General features: G+C 43.0%; 1 protein-coding gene across 5 annotated transcripts in view; it reads left to right on the top strand.

Moving 5' to 3' along the window:
- The window catches only part of LOC124719941 (serine/threonine-protein kinase OSR1), a 538,784-nt gene that overhangs the window by 182,287 nt on the left and 336,555 nt on the right, over positions 1 to 19,942 (top strand). For 3 of the 5 annotated variants that reach the window (XM_047245141.1, XM_047245139.1, XM_047245140.1), the window contains exon 2: positions 2,581 to 2,694. The exons of the other annotated variants lie outside the window; for them this stretch is intronic. In XM_047245141.1, coding sequence (XP_047101097.1) covers positions 2,581 to 2,694 — 114 coding nt within the window. The remainder of the gene's footprint in view (positions 1 to 2,580; positions 2,695 to 19,942) is intronic. 5 annotated transcript variants of the gene reach the window in all.

The following is a 19,942-nucleotide window of genomic DNA, read 5'->3' as shown; positions in this document are numbered from 1 at the left end:
ACTGCTGCCCTGGCCAGCACATTCTCCAGATCTCTCACCAACTGAACACGTCTGGTCAATGGTGGCCGATCAACTGGCTCGTCACAATACGCCAGTCACTACTCTTGATGAACTGTGGTATCGTGTTGAAGCCGCATGGGCAGCTGTACCTGTACACGCCATCCGAGCTCTGTTTGACTCGATGCCCAGGCGTATCGAGGCCATTATTACGGCCAGAGGTGGTTGTTCTGGGTACTGATTTCTCAGGATCTATGCACCCAAATTGCGTGAAAATGTAATCACATGTCAGTTCTAGTATAATATATTTGTCCAATGGATACCCATTTATCATCCGCATTTCTTCTTGGTATAGCAATTTTAATGGCCAGTAGTGTATTTTTCCGTAGATTACTTGCAAATGAGGGTTCATCAGGATGAATTGCTCCAGGAGACCTTAACATACCTCACCGTATAAATAGCTTCAAAATGTCGATCCCACTGCTGGGGGCGTCTGCTGGTTAAACATGTAGAACTTATAATATTTACAAATGCTGCAGGAATCACAGCCTTATGTCTAGAACAAAATAAAAATGCTGAAAGCGGTATATGGGTGTTTCTAGTCCACATTCCTTCATATCTAACAGCAACGAAAACAATATAAAATGCTGCAAGGTATTTATAGGGTTTCTAATGCACATTTCTTCGTGTGGCTCTAAAAGTGGCCGCTAGATTGAAAAACCAACATGGAAGCATCATGGCTTGTGCTCCTAGGTATACTATGCTCCAGATACGACACACTCCCTCCCACCGTAGATTCACTGCAGCCGACGGCCATCACAGACAAGCGTATACACCATAGAGTAAATATCTCTGGAGTGAGCATTGTGTTCTGGGCATGTTGTCAACATTAAACCAGGATTGTCACGTGTTTTCGGTACTTCGCTGTGCGTGTGTGCTTTCCTCAGAGTTTGAAGTTTATATTATCAAGAGTTTTCGTTGTGTTTTCACCGTTTGTTGATAGTGTAACAGCGATGCTGAATTACTGTTGTTGCTACGGATGCAAATAAAAATATGTGAAAGGAGGGATCGTAACTTTTCATGGGTACTATGTTTAAAAATTTCGAGACGCTTTATAATTAAGGCTCGATTCTGTAGACCTATTTTTCTACGATTTTATGACTTTATAAAAGATATTACGGCTCGTGCAAAAGCTTACAAACAATCGCTTCCTCTCGTAAATTTTCTAGTGGAACAGGAAAGGGAATGGCTAGTTGTTTAAGCAAATACTATCCTCCATGCATTTATCAGTGACTTGTCGATTATGTATATAGATTTGAAAGATGGGAGACAGATAAATTCAAAAGAGTGAGAGACTGTAATTGTCATCGTATAATATGTGTGGCCAAACCTATTTGTTTACTACAAGGTTACAGTAGGAGACCATGTTAAGTGTGTCAAGGACATGGAGAATGATTATGTGTGATTTATATTTTAGTTTCCCGAAGTATGAACAACGAGTAAAGATGTGGCTCCAGAAAATAAGGAGGAGTAATTTTGTCCCCACAAAATATTCCAAGGTATGTTCAAAACACTTTGAAGAGGAATGTCTAGACAGAGAAAAATTTGGACGTGTGTGGCTGAAGGTAGCTAATCAAAGTACACGTTCATCTTCTTTGGTGTATTTTGCCTTCAGTTTATTTTCTTCACCATTTGGTTAAGAAGCGTAAAATGTTAGTGAACATGTCCCCAAATTCTTTGATTTGTGTCACTTTCCACTTCCCTTAATGGTGTTATACGGGTTGACTGTTACATGACCAACTGTATTTGCTTTACCGTATATTTATTCTCCGATCGCTTTTTTCCCCCCTTCTTACTCAGTCTACTATTTATTTAATAAACTGGGAGCAAGTACGTAAAATGAGTTAAATAAACACTTCAAAGTGTTACCAGTAAGAAAAATTGTGCTTTAGGTAGCAAGAAACGAGAAAATAAATACGCAGAAATAGCAGAAAAAAGGACGAATTAGCAGGGATATAATGGCTAATATGTGGCAAATTCGATGTTTTTCGGACACTTGTAAAAGTACTAGCGTACTGTCAAGTCGTTTTGCAGGACTATCACCGCAAAAATGTACGTCAGGCTCTGTAATACTATAAAGTGCCGTATCAGACCGTAAACTACCAAAAATCGAGTGCATCTGAACTGTGACACCTATCGCAAAGAAGCAGAATGCAATATCACTTGCCCTTAAAAGTTACGTAGCTGGTTTATTCACGGTATCAAATGGATATTGTTAAAGTGTCTGCGCAACATATATAAATAATCCACGACACGTACGAAAAGAATCCGTCTGTAGTAGGGATGTAGTGACATTCGAAATATACAGGACGCTATACGGACAAACACACGACGTCCCGAAATCACGTGACCAGGCCGGCAATGTATGTTGGCAACACAAAATCTGTTCTGCACATGTGAATGCTCACTCCAGAGATATTTACTCTATGGTTTACACGTCAGTTCAAGACTGAAGCGTGAAGAAGAGAGCACGGAGACAGCGGATGTGTTGACACGTGATGGAGGTGCTGGATCTTTTTGCAGAACCGTGCCCGACGTTCGCCGCCGGAGAACTGGAGCTGTGATTGGGCCCGACGCGCCAATCATATTCCAGCACGACTCGGGCGGTTTCCTCGGTCACGTGATGGGCCGCTGCAGGTAAACATCCCCACCGTTCTCCAGCTGGTACCGTCAGCATGGCTTACCACCACCCAGCGCGGCTTGTGCACCACACACTGCTTCCGCTATGCAACCCGACAACTGTTGACACCATTTTCTTTATTTTAGGCCATCACTCGCCAGCCTGTCAAGGCTTCTTCTCCTGCGCCAGTGTCATCTTCTGACAACAGTGTTGCCACACGACGTCCTCAATTATTCCTTTCATACACGGCAACTTGATAATAAGATATCTCTGATTTCAGCACACTTCTGTAGCAACATATCCCAAACGCCTTGGTTCTCTTCTGTTCCAGTTTGCTCACAGTCCATGATTCACCACCATTATTTTGGGTCATCAGTCTTCTGACTGGTTTGACGTGGCCCACCAATAATTCCTCTCCTACACTAACCTCTTCTTCTCAGAGTGGCACTTGCAACCTCCATTGCCAATTATTTGCTGGATATTCTCTGTCTTCTTCTATAGTTTTTACTCTCTACAGCTCCCTCTAGTACCACAGAAGTTGTTCCTTGATCTCTTCAGAGATGTCCTATGATCGTGTCCCTTCTTCTTGTCTGTGTTTTCCGTATATTCTTTTCCTCCTCAATTCTGTGGAGAGTCCCTCTTTCTTACCTCATCAGTCCATACAATTTTAATTATTCTTCTGTAGCACCACATCTCAAATGCTTTGATTCTCTTCCATCCTAGTTTTCCCACTGACGATGTTTCACTACTATACAATGCTGTACTCCTAATCTACATTCTCAAAAATGTCTTCCTCAAATTAAGGCCGAACTCTGATACTAACAGACTTCTTTTTTCGAGAAATTTCCTTTTTGCCTTGTGCTATTTTGCCTTTTATATCTTCCTTTCTTCACCCATTACGTGTTAATTTGCTTCTGAGGTAGCACGATTTCTTAATTTTCTCTTTCATGGTCCCAAATTTTGATATTAAGCTTTCTTGTAATCTCATTTCTACCACTCCTCATTTCTTTCACCTTTCTTTGATTGGCTCTCAGTCCAAATTCAGTGCTCATCAGGCTGTTCATTCCATTCACCAGGTCCTTCAGTTCTCCCTCTCTTTCACTGAACAATTCATCAGTGATTCTTATTACTGATATCCTTTCACCCTGAATTTTAGTCCTAACCCTGAACCATTCCGCTATTTCCTCCGATCGATGCTCGATATGCAGGTTGAACAACACATGTCAAACACTGTATCGTAACCTTATGCCCTTTCTAATCAGCGCCCTTCAGTTCTTGGTCTTCCATTCTTCTTGATTCTCATACAGATTTACATTACCCCCATTTTCTATTTTTCTGATTATTTCAAAGATTCTTACTGTACTCTGTTGATTCTCGTGCAGATTTACATTACCCTTCCCACTTTCCTATTTTTCTGATTATTTCAGTCATCTTGCACGAGTTGCGTTTTCAGAACCCCTTTCGATTTCGACAAATCAGTATAAAATTTCAGCAAGTTGCGACAGTGAAGATCTCAGCACATTCACCCAGTGCATTGAATAGACCACTTGCATCCATACACTGATACTGCCTGCTAAACTTGCATGCATATTTTGGGCTCCATACTTTTTTTTCGCATTCTATCTGATTAATTTGAGGAACCACAAAACTTTTATTTTTGCACATTCTGCTTTATATCACGTTAGCACGTAGGAATCCATTTGCACATTTGGCGCAGACGATAGTAGCATATGGAACATACACCAATGCATGACTTTAATTTTAAGGAGACAGTTTCTTCTGGAAAACATAGTAAGCAGCCAGAGGAAAGCGACACAAAGTTTCTAGATTAGCGACTAATTTAATAATCAGAGTTGTTAAACACTCTGTCAATGATCTGTTTTCCTCCAATTCCTAATTTTTACAATCAAACAAAAAAATAATTTGCCTTTTATGAGCAACTTCTCTGATTTGTCAACAAACTAAACAACACTTGCAACAAACAGAGGACTGAATGAATTTTTGAAACAGCCTCCTGTGGGGTGTGTGGTTTCAAGAAACTGATTAAGGCAAATAAAACATGCTGCAGTGTGAGTGATTCCAGGTGATAATACAACGAACTTCTGAACGGCAAATAACAACGGAAATTCTTAAATTAATCTGCATCGACGTGGATACTCTGGAAATCGCATTTCATGTGTATCCTGGCGAACAATATACTCGAGCTTCGTCTCTCTATGGCATTTTTCATTTACTTGATCACATGGATGTTCCAACAAATCATTTTAAACATAGTAACAACGCATGTTGTTCTCTACACCTTCAGATGTGTAGTAGGTATATATGTAGGCACAGTGAATATATATACAGGGTGGTCCATTGATCTTGACTGGACCAAATATCTCACGAAATAAACGTCAAACGAAAAAACTAAAAAGAACGTAACTTATTTAGCTTGAAGGGGGAAACCAAATGGCGCTATGGTTGGCCCGCTAGATGGCGCTGCCATACGTCAAACGGTTATCAACTGCGTTTTTTAAAATAGGAACCCCCATTTTTATTACATATTCGTGTAGTACGTAAAGAAATATGAGTGTTTCAGTTGGACCACTTTTTTCGCTTTGTGATAGATGGCGCTGAATAGTCACAAACACATGGCCCACAATTCTAGAAGAAACAGTTGCTAACAGGTAGATTTTTTAAATTAAAATACAGAACGTAGGTACGTTTGAACATTTTATTTCGGTTGTTGCCATGTGATACGTGTACCTTTGTGAACTTATCATTTCTGAGAACGCATGCTGTTACAGCGTCATTACCTGTAAATATCACATTAATACAATAAATGCTCAAAATGATGTCCGTCAACCTCAATGCATTTGGCAATACGTGTAACGACATTCCTCTCAACACCGAGTAGTTCGCCTTCCGTAATGTTCGCACATGCATTGACAATGCGCTGACGCATGTTGTCAGGCGTTGTCGGTGGATCACGATAGCAAATATCCTTCAACTTTCCCCACAGAAAGAAATCCGGAGACGTCAGATCCGGTGAACGTGCGGGCCACGGTATGGTGCTTCGACGACCAATCCACCTGCCATGAAATATGCTATTCAATACCGCTTCAACCGCACGCGAGCTATGTGACGGACATGCATCATGTTGGAAGTACATCGCCATTCTGTCATGCTGCGAAACATCTTGTAGCAACATCGGTAGAACATTACGTAGGAAATCGGCATACACTGCGCCATTTAGATAAAATGGGGGCCAATTATCCTTCCTCCCATAATGCCGCACCATACATTAACCCGCCAATGTCGCTGCTGTTCCACTTGTCGCAGCCATCGTGGTTTTCCGTTGCCCAGTAGCGCATATTATGCCGTTTTACGTTACCGCTGTTGGTGAATGACGCTTCGTCGCAAAATAGAACGCGTGCAAAAAAATCTGTCATCGTCCCGTAATTTCTCTCGTGCCCAGTGGCAGAACTGTACACGACGTTCAAAGTCGTCGCCATGCAACTCCTGGTGCATAGAAACATGGTACGGGTGCAATCGATGTTGTTGTAGCATTCTCAACACCGACGTTTTTGAGATTCCCGATTCTCGCGCAATTTGTCTGTTACTGATGTGCGGATTAGCCGCGACAGCAGCTAAAACCCCTACTTGGGCATCATGATTTGCTGCAGGTCGTGGTTGACGTTTCACATGTGTCTGAACACTTCCTGTTTCCTTAAATAACGTAAGTATCCGGCGAAGGGTCCGGAAACTTGGATGATGTCGTCCAGGATACCGAGCAGCATACATAGCACACGCCCGTTGGGCATTTTGATCACAATAGCCGTACATCAACACGATACCGACCTTTTCCGCAATTGGTAAACGGTCCATTTTTACACGGGTAATACCGTCCGCACTGGCGGAATGTTACGTGATACCACGTACTTATACGTTTGTGGCTATTACAGCGCCATGTATCACAAAGCGAAAAAAGTGGTCCAACTAAAACATTCATATTTCTTTACGTACTATCCGGATATGTAATAAAAATGGGGGCTCCTATTTAAAAAAACGCAGTTGATATCCGTTTGACCTATGGCAGCGCCATCTAGCGGGACAGCCATAGCGCCATCTGGTTTCCCCCTTCAAGCTGGACGAGTTTCGTTCTTTGTAGTTTTTTCGTTTGACGCTTATTTCGTGAGATATTTGGCCCGGTCACAATCAATGGACCACCCCGTATATGGTGAAGCGAAATTCGTGCACTCGGGCATCGCTGCGCAACTTCCCACATGCCAGGGATAAAAAAAAAAATGTCTCTCGCAAAATTTCTTCTGGCGAGTTCACCCGCCAGAAAAAGGACGTTAAAGAGTGGCAATCCGGCAACACTGTAACCACATGTATGGTAAGTACTTCTGTCAGTACACAAGAGCTATGAGAACTTGTTCATCTTCGATACTGTGAAACCAAATTCTTTTACTGCAAGCGGTTTGCTTTCCATATTTTGGGAGGCGTTAGTACGGACCAAACCAACAAAAAACGTCCAGCTAAACATGGGTCTAAAATGCCAACTTTAAGATTTATGAGCACTTGTTGATTTTCGCTAGTGTGAAACGCATTTCTTCTACTGAACAAATGCTCATTGCTCTTAAGGTATGGATTTTAGGGCTCATGATCGCTATACTTTTTTTATTATTTTTGTGTAGGGGACCTGCCCCTAAAGCATTTTTTTGGGGGGGGGGGAAACCCTGTCGTATTTGTGTCTACACTAGAGGGTGACAATTACTACACTATACGAAAAAAAAGTAACTTAGTTACAAACTACGGCGTGCGCACACTTTATTCAACATGTAAACGTCACTACAGATACTTAGATTTAGGGACCGAGCGAGGTGGCGCGCAGTGGTTGCACACTGGACTCGTATTCGGAAGGACGACAGTTCAATCCCGCGTCCGGCCATCCTGATTTAGGTTTTCCGTGATTTCCCTAAATCGCTCCAGGCAAATACTGGGATGGTTCCTTTCAATGGGCACGGCCGACTTCCTTCCCCATCCTTCCCTAATGCGATGAGACCGATGACCTCGCTGTTTGGTCTCTTTCCCCAAACAGCCCAACCCAACCCAACTCAGATTTAGGTTATGACACTTTCGATGTGCCTACCATCATTGGCGATGATGTGGCACACATGAATAGCGAAATTCTGCATGACCCGCTGAAGTGTTGGAACATCGATGCTGTCGACGACATCCTGAATGGCTGTTTCCAGCTCAGCAATGGTTTTGGGCTTATTGCTGTACACCTTATCTTTAACATAGCCCCATAAAAGGCAGTCCCACGTGTTCAGGTCCGGAGAATATGGCGGCCAATCGAGGCCCAGGGCAGTGGCCTCTGGGTACCCCAGAGCCAGAATGCGGTCCCCAAAGTGCTCCTCCAGGACATCGAACACTCTCCTGCTTCGATGGGGCCGAGCTCCGTCTTGCATGAACCACATCTTTTAGAAATCAGGGTCACTTTGGATAATGGGGATGAAATCATTTTCCAAAACCTTCACGTACCGTTCGGAAGTCACAATGCCGTCGAGGAACATCGTACCGATTACTCAGTGACTGGACGTTGCCCTTCACACAGCCACCAGTTGAGGGTGAAGAGACTTCTCGATCACCAAATGCGGATTCTCAATCCCCCAAATGCGCCAATTTTGCTTACTGACCAACCCATCCAAATGAAAGTGGGCTTCGTCGCTAAACCAAAGCATATTCACATCAAAAGTTCCCATCATGCCTCGCGGTACAGTTTGAACGTCCTAACGCAAAATGTTCAGAAGTTATGACGATTCTATTATAAATAGTTCAATAATTGTCGCGCTATATTTTACTTTACACACTAAACACTGTACTTTCACGTTGGAAACGGTTCTGGAACTTTCCACTTTCTATATTACGTTACAGAAATTCAGAAACTGTTTCTAGCGCTGAACTACAGTGTCTGGCATGTAAAGCAAAGTAGTATACACGGAAATACCTATATACAGGGTGATTCAAAAAGAATACCACAACTTTAGGAATTCAAAACTCTGCAACGACAAAAGGCAGAGCTAAGCACTGTCTGTCGGCGAATTAAGGGCGCTATAAAGTTTCATTTAGTTGTACATTTGTTCGCTTGAGGCGCTGTTGACTAGGCGTCAGCGTCAGTTGATGCTAAGATGGCGACCGCTCAACAGAAAGCTTTTTGTGTTATTGAGTATGGCAGAAGTGAATCGACGACAGTTGTTCAGCGTGCATTTCGAACAAAGTATGGTGTTAAACCTCCTGATAGGTGGTGTATTAAACGTTGGTATAAACAGTTTACAGAGAATGGGTGTTTGTGCAAAGGAAAAAGTTCTGCACGGCCGAGAACGAGTGATGAAAATGTAGCACGCATCCAGCAAGCATTTGTTCGCAGCCCAGGAAAATCGACTCGCAGAGCTAGCAGAGAGCTGCAAATTCCACAATCAACTGTATGGAGAGTCCTACGAAAAAGGTTAGTTATGAAACCTTATCCCGAGGCGATGGATCGGCCGCCAGGCAGCCCGTGACAGAGCCCTTCATCACTGGCCTCCAAGAAGCCCTGATCTTACCCCCTGCGATTTTTTCTTATGGGGGTATGTTAAGGATATGGTGTTTCGGCCACCTCTCCCAGCCACCATTGATGATTTGAAACGAGAAATAACAGCAGCTATCCAAACTGTTACGCCTGATATGCTACAGAGAGTGTGGAACGAGTTGGAGTATCGGGTTGATATTGCTCGAGTGTCTGGAGGGGGCCATATTGAACATCTCTGAACTTGTTTTTGAGTGAAAAAAAAACCTTTTTAAATGCTCTTTGTAATGATGTATAACAGAAGGTTATATTATGTTTCTTTCATTAAATACACATTTTTAAAGTTGTGGTATTCTTTTTGAATCACCCTGTATTTCAGGTAATCGATGATGCTCTTCAAAAAATAAAGCCTAAACGCATTCAAAAAATAAAGCCTAAACGCATTCAAAAAACAAAGCCTAAACGCATTCAAAAAATAAAGCCTAAACGCATTCAAAAACTAAAGCCTAAACGCATTCAAAAAATAAAGCCTAAACGCATTCAAAAAATAAAGCCTAAACCAATTCAAAAAATAAAGCCTAAACGCATTCAAAAAATAAAGCCTAAACGCATTCAAAAAATAAAGCCTAAACGCATATGGTACAATATATCAGTGAAAAAGACCAATAAAAAGGTGTTAGCATGTGGACGTAATGTGCTGTTGCAGTCTCTTCTGTACCTAAGGTCCATCACCGTTCCCTTTGGATCCCTACGTAATTCGGTGCTCTCCGATACACACGATCGAACCGCGGAGGAGTGGTACTCAAGCGTCAACTTTAGGTTACAATATCTCCGGATGTAATTAACATTTTACAATGCAACAAACGGCACTGATTACGTATTTGTCTATATGTTCAGATGTGCTAACAAAACTAAAGCGGTTCCATTTAAAAAAACGTAGGTTTGTGTTAAAAAACATACTTCCGTGCATTTTTTTAATGGTTTGTATTAACCAGTTACACTAGCCCCTCTCCTCACGTTCGGTCTGTGGAATCGATTCGTCAGTATTTGATGTGGTTTACGAAATATATCCAGCGGTAATGTTAGGTGACTCACCCTGTATAGCAGTATCGCAATTAGTGAGAGCTCAAATGGGATCGCATGGAGAAACAAGCAAGGTGGACTTGTAGCAAAGCGAGCGCGCATGATGTTGAGGACTTGAGTATCAAATTGATAGGTCCTACAATGTCGGAGCAGCAAAATACCACACCAGACCTGAAATCTGCAGCACATCCTCGGTAGGTAACTTTCTGATGATGTAGGCGCCGATTTCTGCCATGCAGCAACTCTATATGTCAACCCCTGGCCTCGAAGGCTGTCCGAGAATTCTAAGTTCTGCGACCAAGCCGTAAGACCGTCCGACTCCGACGAAGATCAGAACCCGAATACCTACCGCCCGCGCAACGCAAGAGCGAAGCAAACATTGCTCAATTCCCTACTCTCCTCGAAAACCGCGAATCAGCATTCTGTTCTGACTCCAATATTCCCCCCACAGTGTCTCAGAACATCATTCGCGCCAATAAGCGACCGTTCCCTCCAATTCTGAGCAGGGCGTTATGACGTGAACTAGCCTCGGTTTAAGTTGACCAATCATGCCTCTGCTATTCAGCTGAGGGCACTGAACTTGCCGTTTGACCAGCTACAGAAACAACCTGCCTAGACCACCGGCCATCTGGTGCCGGACAGTTGCACCTAGCAGAGCACAGTCCACAAGTATTCTCAGAATCAAGAGGACAATGCAGTCAGTCGGCGTAAGGTATCTTCGTTCTGATCGCGCCAGAACGGTAAACACACTCAGACGTCTCGGAGGTTGTTTCCCCCTGCATACAATAGGCGAAACTCGACCGATGTCAGTCGTTCCGGCTGGCGCTTAACCCCATTGTACGAAACCCTCAGAACTCAGTAAAGTGCAGCCCGAAATGCAGTGTGCCGCGTCCTCCAATGCTAGTAGCCTCGCACAGACCAGGGAACTAACCCAATATGCATAGGAATCAAGTGAAAAGTATTTTTGAGCTCTCAGTACAAATACTCTCATTACAACAACCTAATTCGGTCTGTTACTACAGTGCAATGACACAGAACATTAATAAAATTCATCAAAATGAGAGGCGGCATGCGAAAGAGGGCTTGGAACCTCTCAGCCTATTAGCTGAGATAGAGCACTTTTCCTGAGCAGGAATTATTTTTGAACTGCAGGCACATAGCTAACGTTTCCAACAAACTGGATACATTTGGAATTTACTTCAGTGTACTATAAAGTAGCTGATCCGACGCTTTCGTCGGCTGTGTCGACAAAAGTTTATTCTCCGAGAAAAAAGTGGGAGGTCCTACCTGGTGCATGAAAGTCGGCCCTGAAGCCATTCTACAGTCGGTGTTGTCTTGCGACGTCGCTCGACACAAGTAACATCCCCGGCGCTGTCGCCGTTCCCTTATATAGCGCTCTCCCGCGCCTGTTAATCTCCCCCTTGCTGATACCACAATTTTGTTTTGCGAAATTCCATCTCCAAACAGATAAACGCCTCCATACTTTCTCCTACTTCCTAACCCTACCCTTTCTTCCTATTCCTCCCGCCTCCTCCTCCTCTCAAAAACAAAAAAAAAAAAAAATCAAAAAAAATTCGCGTCCTCGGGCGACCATAGTTACAAGAATATCACAGACAGAAAAGTAATTAAAGATTAGTCTGTTTCGCAGTATATTTCCACGAAGCCGGAATGAGCCGCCGCCATTTTGTCCCCGTCAGGGAGATTAAAACAATAGAAAGCGTGTGGGAGGAGTGGAGGAAGGGGGGAGAAAAAAAAAAAAAAAGCACCCAACGGTCGCGCAGACATTTGACGATCGTGTTCCGGTCTGGGCGCATTTTTTTTTGACCGCTGGTGCGCGAGCCACTCAGAGATAATTAAATGTTAGCGGTCGAGCGGCACGGCTTGCCCCATTTGACAGATGACAGTCGTGGCGACGAGGCTCCACCATTATTGAGCCAGCCGGGATGAATCACGGTGGTGCCGGCGTGCGATATTACAATTCTCTCGCGTAGGATTTGCCCGTCCGTGCCGTTCGACACGCTGCGATCCGAGTTATCGCCAATCAGGGCTGCGCTTAGCCAGGGATTTCGCCTCCGATTAGTTCGTCCTATTGCCGAGGTGTCAGTCTTGCGGCTGCGAAATCGCGGCGGTGTGACATGCAGAAATTAATCAGACTGCGTGAGTCAGCCTTAATGAAATGTGTCACATTAGTCCTGGGTTCTGCCTCAGGTAAAACACCCACACACAAATACATGTACAAATCTGTATTGCTAAATGGCTAAAACCGTTCAACACCCACGTTCCAGATTGTCTGTATAACGGTTTCCAAAGACAACGAAAATTTTATTTTCGGCACGTCATGTAATTACTGATTGAATTTAAAATTTTAAAATGCTGCCATAACCTATTCAATAAGAGGTACTAATATCGTCTGCGCTCGAAATTTGATCGCTAAATGGCTAAAACCGTTCAACACCCACGTTCCAGGTTGTCTGTCCAACGGTTTCCAAAGGCAACGAAAATTTTATTTCCAGTACTTCATGTAATTATTGATTGTATTAAAAATTTTAAAATGCTTTCATAATCTACTCATGAAGAGGTACTAGTATTGCTTGCCGTCGAAATTCGACCAGTTACGTCAGTGGACCTGATCTGTGATAGCAAATGTCACGTATCGTAGAATTGTCTGAAATTTTTGCCGCGGAACTGATCCGTGACAAATGCTGCATTATAGGTACGTGTATTCGTAAAATAATTCTTTGATTTTTCTTTAATTGCTCGATCATTTGAAGGGAGTTTTTGATATACTGCGTTGAAAAATAAATTTTGTGGAAATGTTGTCAAGCAAAGTTTTCCCTTTATGACAACACAATGTGAACGCCGTTGTATGGCGTAAATTCACCTCAGACGCGAAATGATTTGCATTACAAAAACTGCACTGTAAATTCATCAAACTGCAATTACAGTTCTCAAAATTGTTTAGAATTATGTTCAGCGCAAACTTAAATGTATCACAACGACAACAGAATGATAGCTATAAGATCTGCATTATTCCTATCACTTTCTCTGTACAAAAATTGTATCTCTCTAGCTCTTCGTCTTTCACTCCAACCTGTTAACGTTATTCTTTGAGGCATAGCTTAAAACAAATATGCGAGGAACATTCAATAATTAAAGAGACAAATTGGTCTGGGGGAAAAAGCGTTTATTTTTACAAAACAATACTTTTTCTACTTTTCAATATAATCCTCTTGAACATTTATGCACTTGATCCAACGGGCTACAAGCTACAAGCTTTTTTATTCCGGCTGCAAAGAACTCTTTATCTTGATGTTTGAACCAATTTCCCACAAACTTTTTCACGTCCTCGTTGTCCTGGAACCTCTTCCCATATAATGCCTCCGTCAGTTCACCAAACAAACGGAAATCACTAGGTGCTAAATCAGGGCTGTAAGGGGAATTAGCAGCACTTCCCAGCCCATTTTGTCGATGGTTTCACAGGTTACTTGAGCAATATGAGGACGTGCGTTGTCTTGCTGGAGAATGACACCTCTCCTCTGAGATCTACATCTACACCTACATTTATACTTCGCAAGCCACACAACGGTGTGTGGCGGAGGGCACTTTACGTGCCACTGTCATTACCTCCCTTTCCTGTTCCTGTCGCGTACGGTTCGCGAGAAGAACGACTGCCGGAAAGCCTCCGAGCGCGCTCGAATCTCTCTCATTTTACGTTCGTGATCTCCTCGGGTGGTATAAGCTAGGGGGAAGCAATATATTCGATACCTAATCCAGAAACGCACCCTCTCGAAACCTGGCGAGCAAGCTACACCGCGATGCAGAGCGCCTCTCTTGCAGAGTCTGCCACTCGAGTTTGCTAAACATCTCCGTAACGCTATCACGCTTACCAAATAACCCTGTGACGAAACGCGCCGCTGTTCTTTGGATCTTCTCTACTCCTCTGTCAACTCGACCTGATACGGATCCCACTCTGATGAGCAATACTCAAGTATAGATCGAACGAGTGTTTTGTAAGCCATCTCCTTCGTTTATGGACTACATTTTCTAAGGACTCTCCCAATGAATCTCAACCTGCTACCTGCCTTACCAACAATTAATTTTATACGATCATTCCACTTCAAATCGCTCCGTACGCATACTCCCAAATATTTTACAGAAGAAACTGCTACCAGTGTTTGTTCCGCTATCATATAATCGTACAATAAAGGATCCTTCTTTCTACGTATTCGCAATACATTACATTTGTCTGTGTTAAGGGTCAGTTGCCACTCCCTGCACCAAGTGCCTATCCGCTGCATTTCGTTTCTAATGCTGCAACTTCTCTGTAAACTACAGCATCATCCCCGAAAAGCCACATGGATCTTCCGACACTATCTACTAGGTCATTTATACATATTGTGAAAAGCAATGGTCCCATAACACTCTCCTGTGGCACACCAGAGGTTACTTTAACGTCTGTAGACGTCTCTCCATTGATAACAACATGCTGTGTTCTGTTTGCTAAAACCTCTTCAATCCAGCCACACAGCTGGTCTGATATTCCGTAGGCTCTTACTTTGTTTATCAGGCGACAGTACGGAACTGTATAGAACGCCTTCCGGAAGTCAAGGAAAATGGCATCTACATGGGAGCCTGTATCCAATATTTTCTGGGTCTCACGAACAAATACAGCAAGATGGGTCTCACACGATCGCTGTTTCCGGAATCCGTGTTGATTCCTACGGAGTAGATTCTGGGTTTCGAGAAATGACATGATACGCGAGCAAAAAAACGTGTTCTATAATTCTACAACAGATCGATGTATAGTTTTGCGCATCTGCTCGACGACCCTTCTTAAAATCTGGGACTACCTTTCCTCTTTTCCAATCATTTGGAACCTTCCGTTTCTCTAGAGACTTGCGGTACACGGCTGTTAGAAGCGGGGCAAGTTCTTTCGCGTACTCTGTGTAGAATCGAATTGGTATCCCGTCAGGTGCAGTGGACTTTCCTCTGTTGAGTGGTTTCAGTTGCTTTTCTATTCCTTGGCCACTTATTTCGATGTCAGCCATTTTTTCGTTCGTGCGAGGATTTAGAGAAGGAACTGCAGTGCGGTCTTCCTCTGTGAAACAGCTTTGGAAAAAGGTATTTAGTATTTCAGCTTTACGGCGTCTCTCTCCCATAGCTGGCTTGACCTTGTTTAAAAGCAAACGCGAGTAGTTCATTGTATGCTGCTCTCCGAGATAATCATACAAACTGGACCTTCAGCAACCCAAAACACCGTCAACATGACTTTTCCTGCTGATGCTTGGGTTTCGAATTTTTTCTTGACAGGTGGGCTGGTGTGCTTCCGATCCACGCTTTGTCTTTCTGATTTTGGCTCGTAACAGTGAACCCAAGTTTCATCACAAATTAAATTTTTGTTGAGGAAGTGCTCACCTTCTCTTGCATAACGTTCCTTTATCTCTGTGCACACTCTCAACCTTGTTTCCTTGTGTAGCCGCGTCAACTCCTTTGGGACTCATCTTGCACATGTTTCGCGGTACTTCAGCTTGTTACAGATAATGTTATGAACTGTACCATTACTAACTTGAACCTTAGCAACTATCATTTCCACAACAACACTGAGGTCTGCACGAATAATGTCATCAAATCGATTTTCAAGTGAGGGAGTTGAAACTGCAACTGGTCGGCCAGAACGGTGTTCATCAAGTCACTGAGCCGCGACCATTTTGAACTGCTCTACCCAATTGTAAAAATTTGCACGATTCACACAACCTTCACCATAAACTTCAGACATACTACAGTATATACAGTATTCACTGGTTTCTCGCCTTCAGCAAGTAAAAAACGAATAACAGAACGTTTCCAGAAAGAGATTTTCACTCTGCAGCGGAGTGTGCGCTGATATGAAACTTCCTGGCAGATTAAATCTGTGTGTCGAACCGAGACTCGAACTCGGGACCTTTGCCTTTCGCGGGCAAGTGCTCTACCATCTGAGCTACCGAAGCACGACTCACGGCCGGTACTCACAGCTTTACTTCTGGCAGTGTCTCGTCTCCTACCTTCCAAAGTTTACAAAAGCTCTCCTGCGAACCTTGCAGAACTAGCACTCCTGAAAGAAAGGATACTGCGGAGACATGGCTTAGCCACAGCCTGGGGGATGTTTCCAGAATGAGATTTTCATTCTGCACCGGAGTGTGCGCTGATATGAAACTTTCTGGCAGATTAAATCTGTGTGTCGGACCGAGACTCGAACTCGGGACCTTTGCCTTTCGCGGGCAAGTGCTCTACCACCTTATTTTGTTTTCTTTTTACTTTTTTATTTATTTTTTCGCTAACCACATTTTATTACACAGTAAATTAATTGACAAATAACGACAACATTGTTTCAACATAAATTGGAATAAACATTCGTAGATAATTCAGAGAGTGAGGGGGACAAAAAAAAAGAACAAACTTATTTTTTTACAAAGAAAATAAAAATCTCTGGTGTTCTAAAATAAATGACGGCCTTCGGCATAAAACAAAATAAAAATATTTCTTGAAAATGTAAATATACCCGAAGTGGCCATGCGGTTAAAGGCGCTACAGTCTGGAACCGCAGGACCGCTACGGTCGCAGGTTCGAATCCTGCCTCGGGCATGGATGTTTGTGATGTCCTTAGGTTAGTTAGGTTTAACTAGTTCTAAGTTCTAGGGGACTAATGACCTCAGCAGTTGAGTCCCATAGTGCTCAGAGCCATTTTTTTTGTAAATATACCTTTTCGATATCAGGTTTGTGTTTTCTGATAGTAACTGAGCTACCCAAGCACAACTCACGCCCCGTCCTCACAGTTTTACTTCTGCCAGTACCTCGCCTCCTACCTTCCAAACTTTACAAAAGCTCTCCTGCGAATCCAGCAGAACTAGCACACCTGAAACAAAGGATATTGCGGAGACATGGCTTAGCCACAGTCTTGTGGATGTTTCCAGAATGATATTTTCACTCTGTAGCGGAGTGTGCGCTGATATGAAACTTCCTGGCAGATTAAAACTGTGTGCAGGACCGAGACTCGAACTCGGGACCTTTGCCTTTGCGGGCAAGTGCTCCTCCAACTGGGCTACCCAAGCACGACTCACGGCCGGTCCTCAAGCTTTACTTCTGCCAGTATCTCGTCTCCTACCTTCCAAACTTCACAGAAGCTCTTCTGCGAACCTTGGAGAACTAGCACTCCTGCAAGAAAGGATATCTCGGGGACATGGCTTAGCCACAGCCACACAGTGGTAGAGCACTTGCCAGCGAAAGGCAAAGGTCCCGAGTTCGAGTCTCGCTCCGACACACAGTTTTAATCTGCCAGGAAGTTCCAACAGAACGTTGTTCAACTAATGTGGACGTTTCAAGCGAAGTCTCCATCTTGAAATGTATTTTTGAGGTTATAAACAAAATAATGTTGATACATCAGCTGATTTGGGCTCATACCAGTGATGCCAACTTAAAGCCATAAAAGCACCAAACTTGTCCTACTAACAGTTTTTCCCCATACAAATTTCTCTCTTTAAGTATTGACTTATCTTCGTAGTTTCCTTATATTAAAGGACGTTGTAGCTACTCAAACTGAAGATACGGAAAAATAGGTTCAAATGGCTCTAAGCACTATGGGACTTAACATCTGAGGTCATCAGTCCCCTAGACTTAGAACTGCTTAAACCTAACTAACCTGAGGACATCACACATGCCCGAAGCAGGACTCGAACCTGCGACCACAGCAGCTTGGCGGTTGCTGACTGAAGTGCCTAGAACCTCTCGGCCACAGCGGCCGGCCGGAAAATTAGGAACACTCTCAATTTTGTGGTGACGGAGGCAAACGAACACAAAGTTAGTTCCGTTTACTCTTAGGCCAAAGTAAGTGAGAACATGACGCTAATAAACGTTTGTTGTTGCCAAAGGCTTCGTTACTACCTTTCGTTTTCCACTGTTACCAACGTCAACAAATTGGCATTTGCGGCTTTTTAGCTGTCCGGTATGCATGTGTTACTTCAAATGAACTATCTGCAACAATGGAACGTGAACGTCACTAGAACGCAACTTCACGAAACGTTATTACCTTCGTGTGTCGTTTCTGCTATAGTACCCGATCGTTACGCGTGGCAGAAGTTGGTAGCAATGCCAGAGACGAAGGAAAACTTTTCTCATGTGTTTGTCTGCTTCCTTTTACCTCTCCTAACGGCTATGTATACATATGATTCTCTTCTGTTATGCACGTCAAAGCGAAGTTCCTTTTCATTGGCCTCATCGCATAATTAATTTTAAAAATCGGTACTTCAATTTTCGATTTTCACGTATTAATATTATGATCGTTAAATAAAAGATGCGCATTATCATTAAGAATATCCACATGGATAATACTTTCTCTTTGCAGAAATTGTGTCTCTCTAGCTCTGCGTCTTTCATTCTGACCCGCTGGATTTCTCCTTTTAGGCAACCCTAAAACAAATTTAGTTTCCGCATAACAAGGGAAGTTAGAAGTCGTAATTATTCAAAATGCACAAAATAAATATTAGGAACATCCTTCAAATTCCCTGGTAACGGCGGCAAATGACCACACATTTACTCTTACCAAAAAGTACAGACTTTGTTACAACGATATGTTAATTTTCACTGCTGACAACAACATCGACCAAGCACTTGTCTCATTGAAGGTGCATGTTGTAGTATTTCGTGCACTATGCCATGGAGAGCCATCATTTCAGTACCACAGGTTCCTCCTAATCTACAGAGGTACATCTTCTAACCATCCGTGGAAGATGGTCTGTTAGAAGGCTGGGATGCTTGTGCGCGTCCAGTTTTCCATCTATAAAAAACGGGCTTATGAGCTGATGGTTCACTATCCCACACCACACGTTTACACTCCATGGAGGCTAAAGTTCCATCTGACTAAGCCAATGGGAATCGTCAATAGACCAATAATGCATGCTTCGGTGTTTTACGTGACTACGATTGGTAAATATGGCTTCATCACTAAACAAGATACATGATGCATCTGGAGTATCCTGTGTTAATGCATATGCACAGAAGTTATCACGATTCTCATAACCGATAAAAAAAAATGGCTCCAATCACTATGGGACTTAACATCTTACCAGGTGTACCGGTATGAAATGAGCGTTTTTTTGTGAAAATGAAAGACAAATTTTGAATTGAAAAGCAAAAAAAAGTATTCAAAGTACTGACCATTGCTTTCTATAGATTTTGACCACCATTCTGGCAATTTGTGGACAGCACGCCAATAGAAATGTTCGTCGTTTGAAGAAAACCAATCAGACACCCAATTTTCGACTTCTTCGTAGGAATCGAAATGTTCCTCAGTCAAAGCGTGTCCCATTGATGAAAACAAATCGTAGTCGGAAGAGGCCAAGTCTGGTGAATACGGCGGGCGGGGTAGCAGCTCGCAGCCAAGTGTTTTGATTGTATCCTGAACCAGTTTTGCTTTGTGAGCAGGTGCATTGTCGTGTAAAAAAATTACTTTGCCATGTCTTCTGGCCCATTATGGTCTTTTTTCGATCAATGCGTAGTTCAAATTGATCATTTGTTGTCTGTAGCGATTAGTATTCACAGATTCACCGGGTTTTAGAAGCTCATGATACACCACACCTTTCTGATCCCACCAA

Source organism: Schistocerca piceifrons, chromosome 11 (genome assembly GCF_021461385.2).
Source record: "Schistocerca piceifrons isolate TAMUIC-IGC-003096 chromosome 11, iqSchPice1.1, whole genome shotgun sequence".
NCBI classification, from domain to species: Eukaryota; Metazoa; Arthropoda; class Insecta; order Orthoptera; family Acrididae; genus Schistocerca; species Schistocerca piceifrons.
Note: the sequence above shows the minus strand (reverse complement) of the source record. Positions and strands in the feature narration are given on the sequence as shown.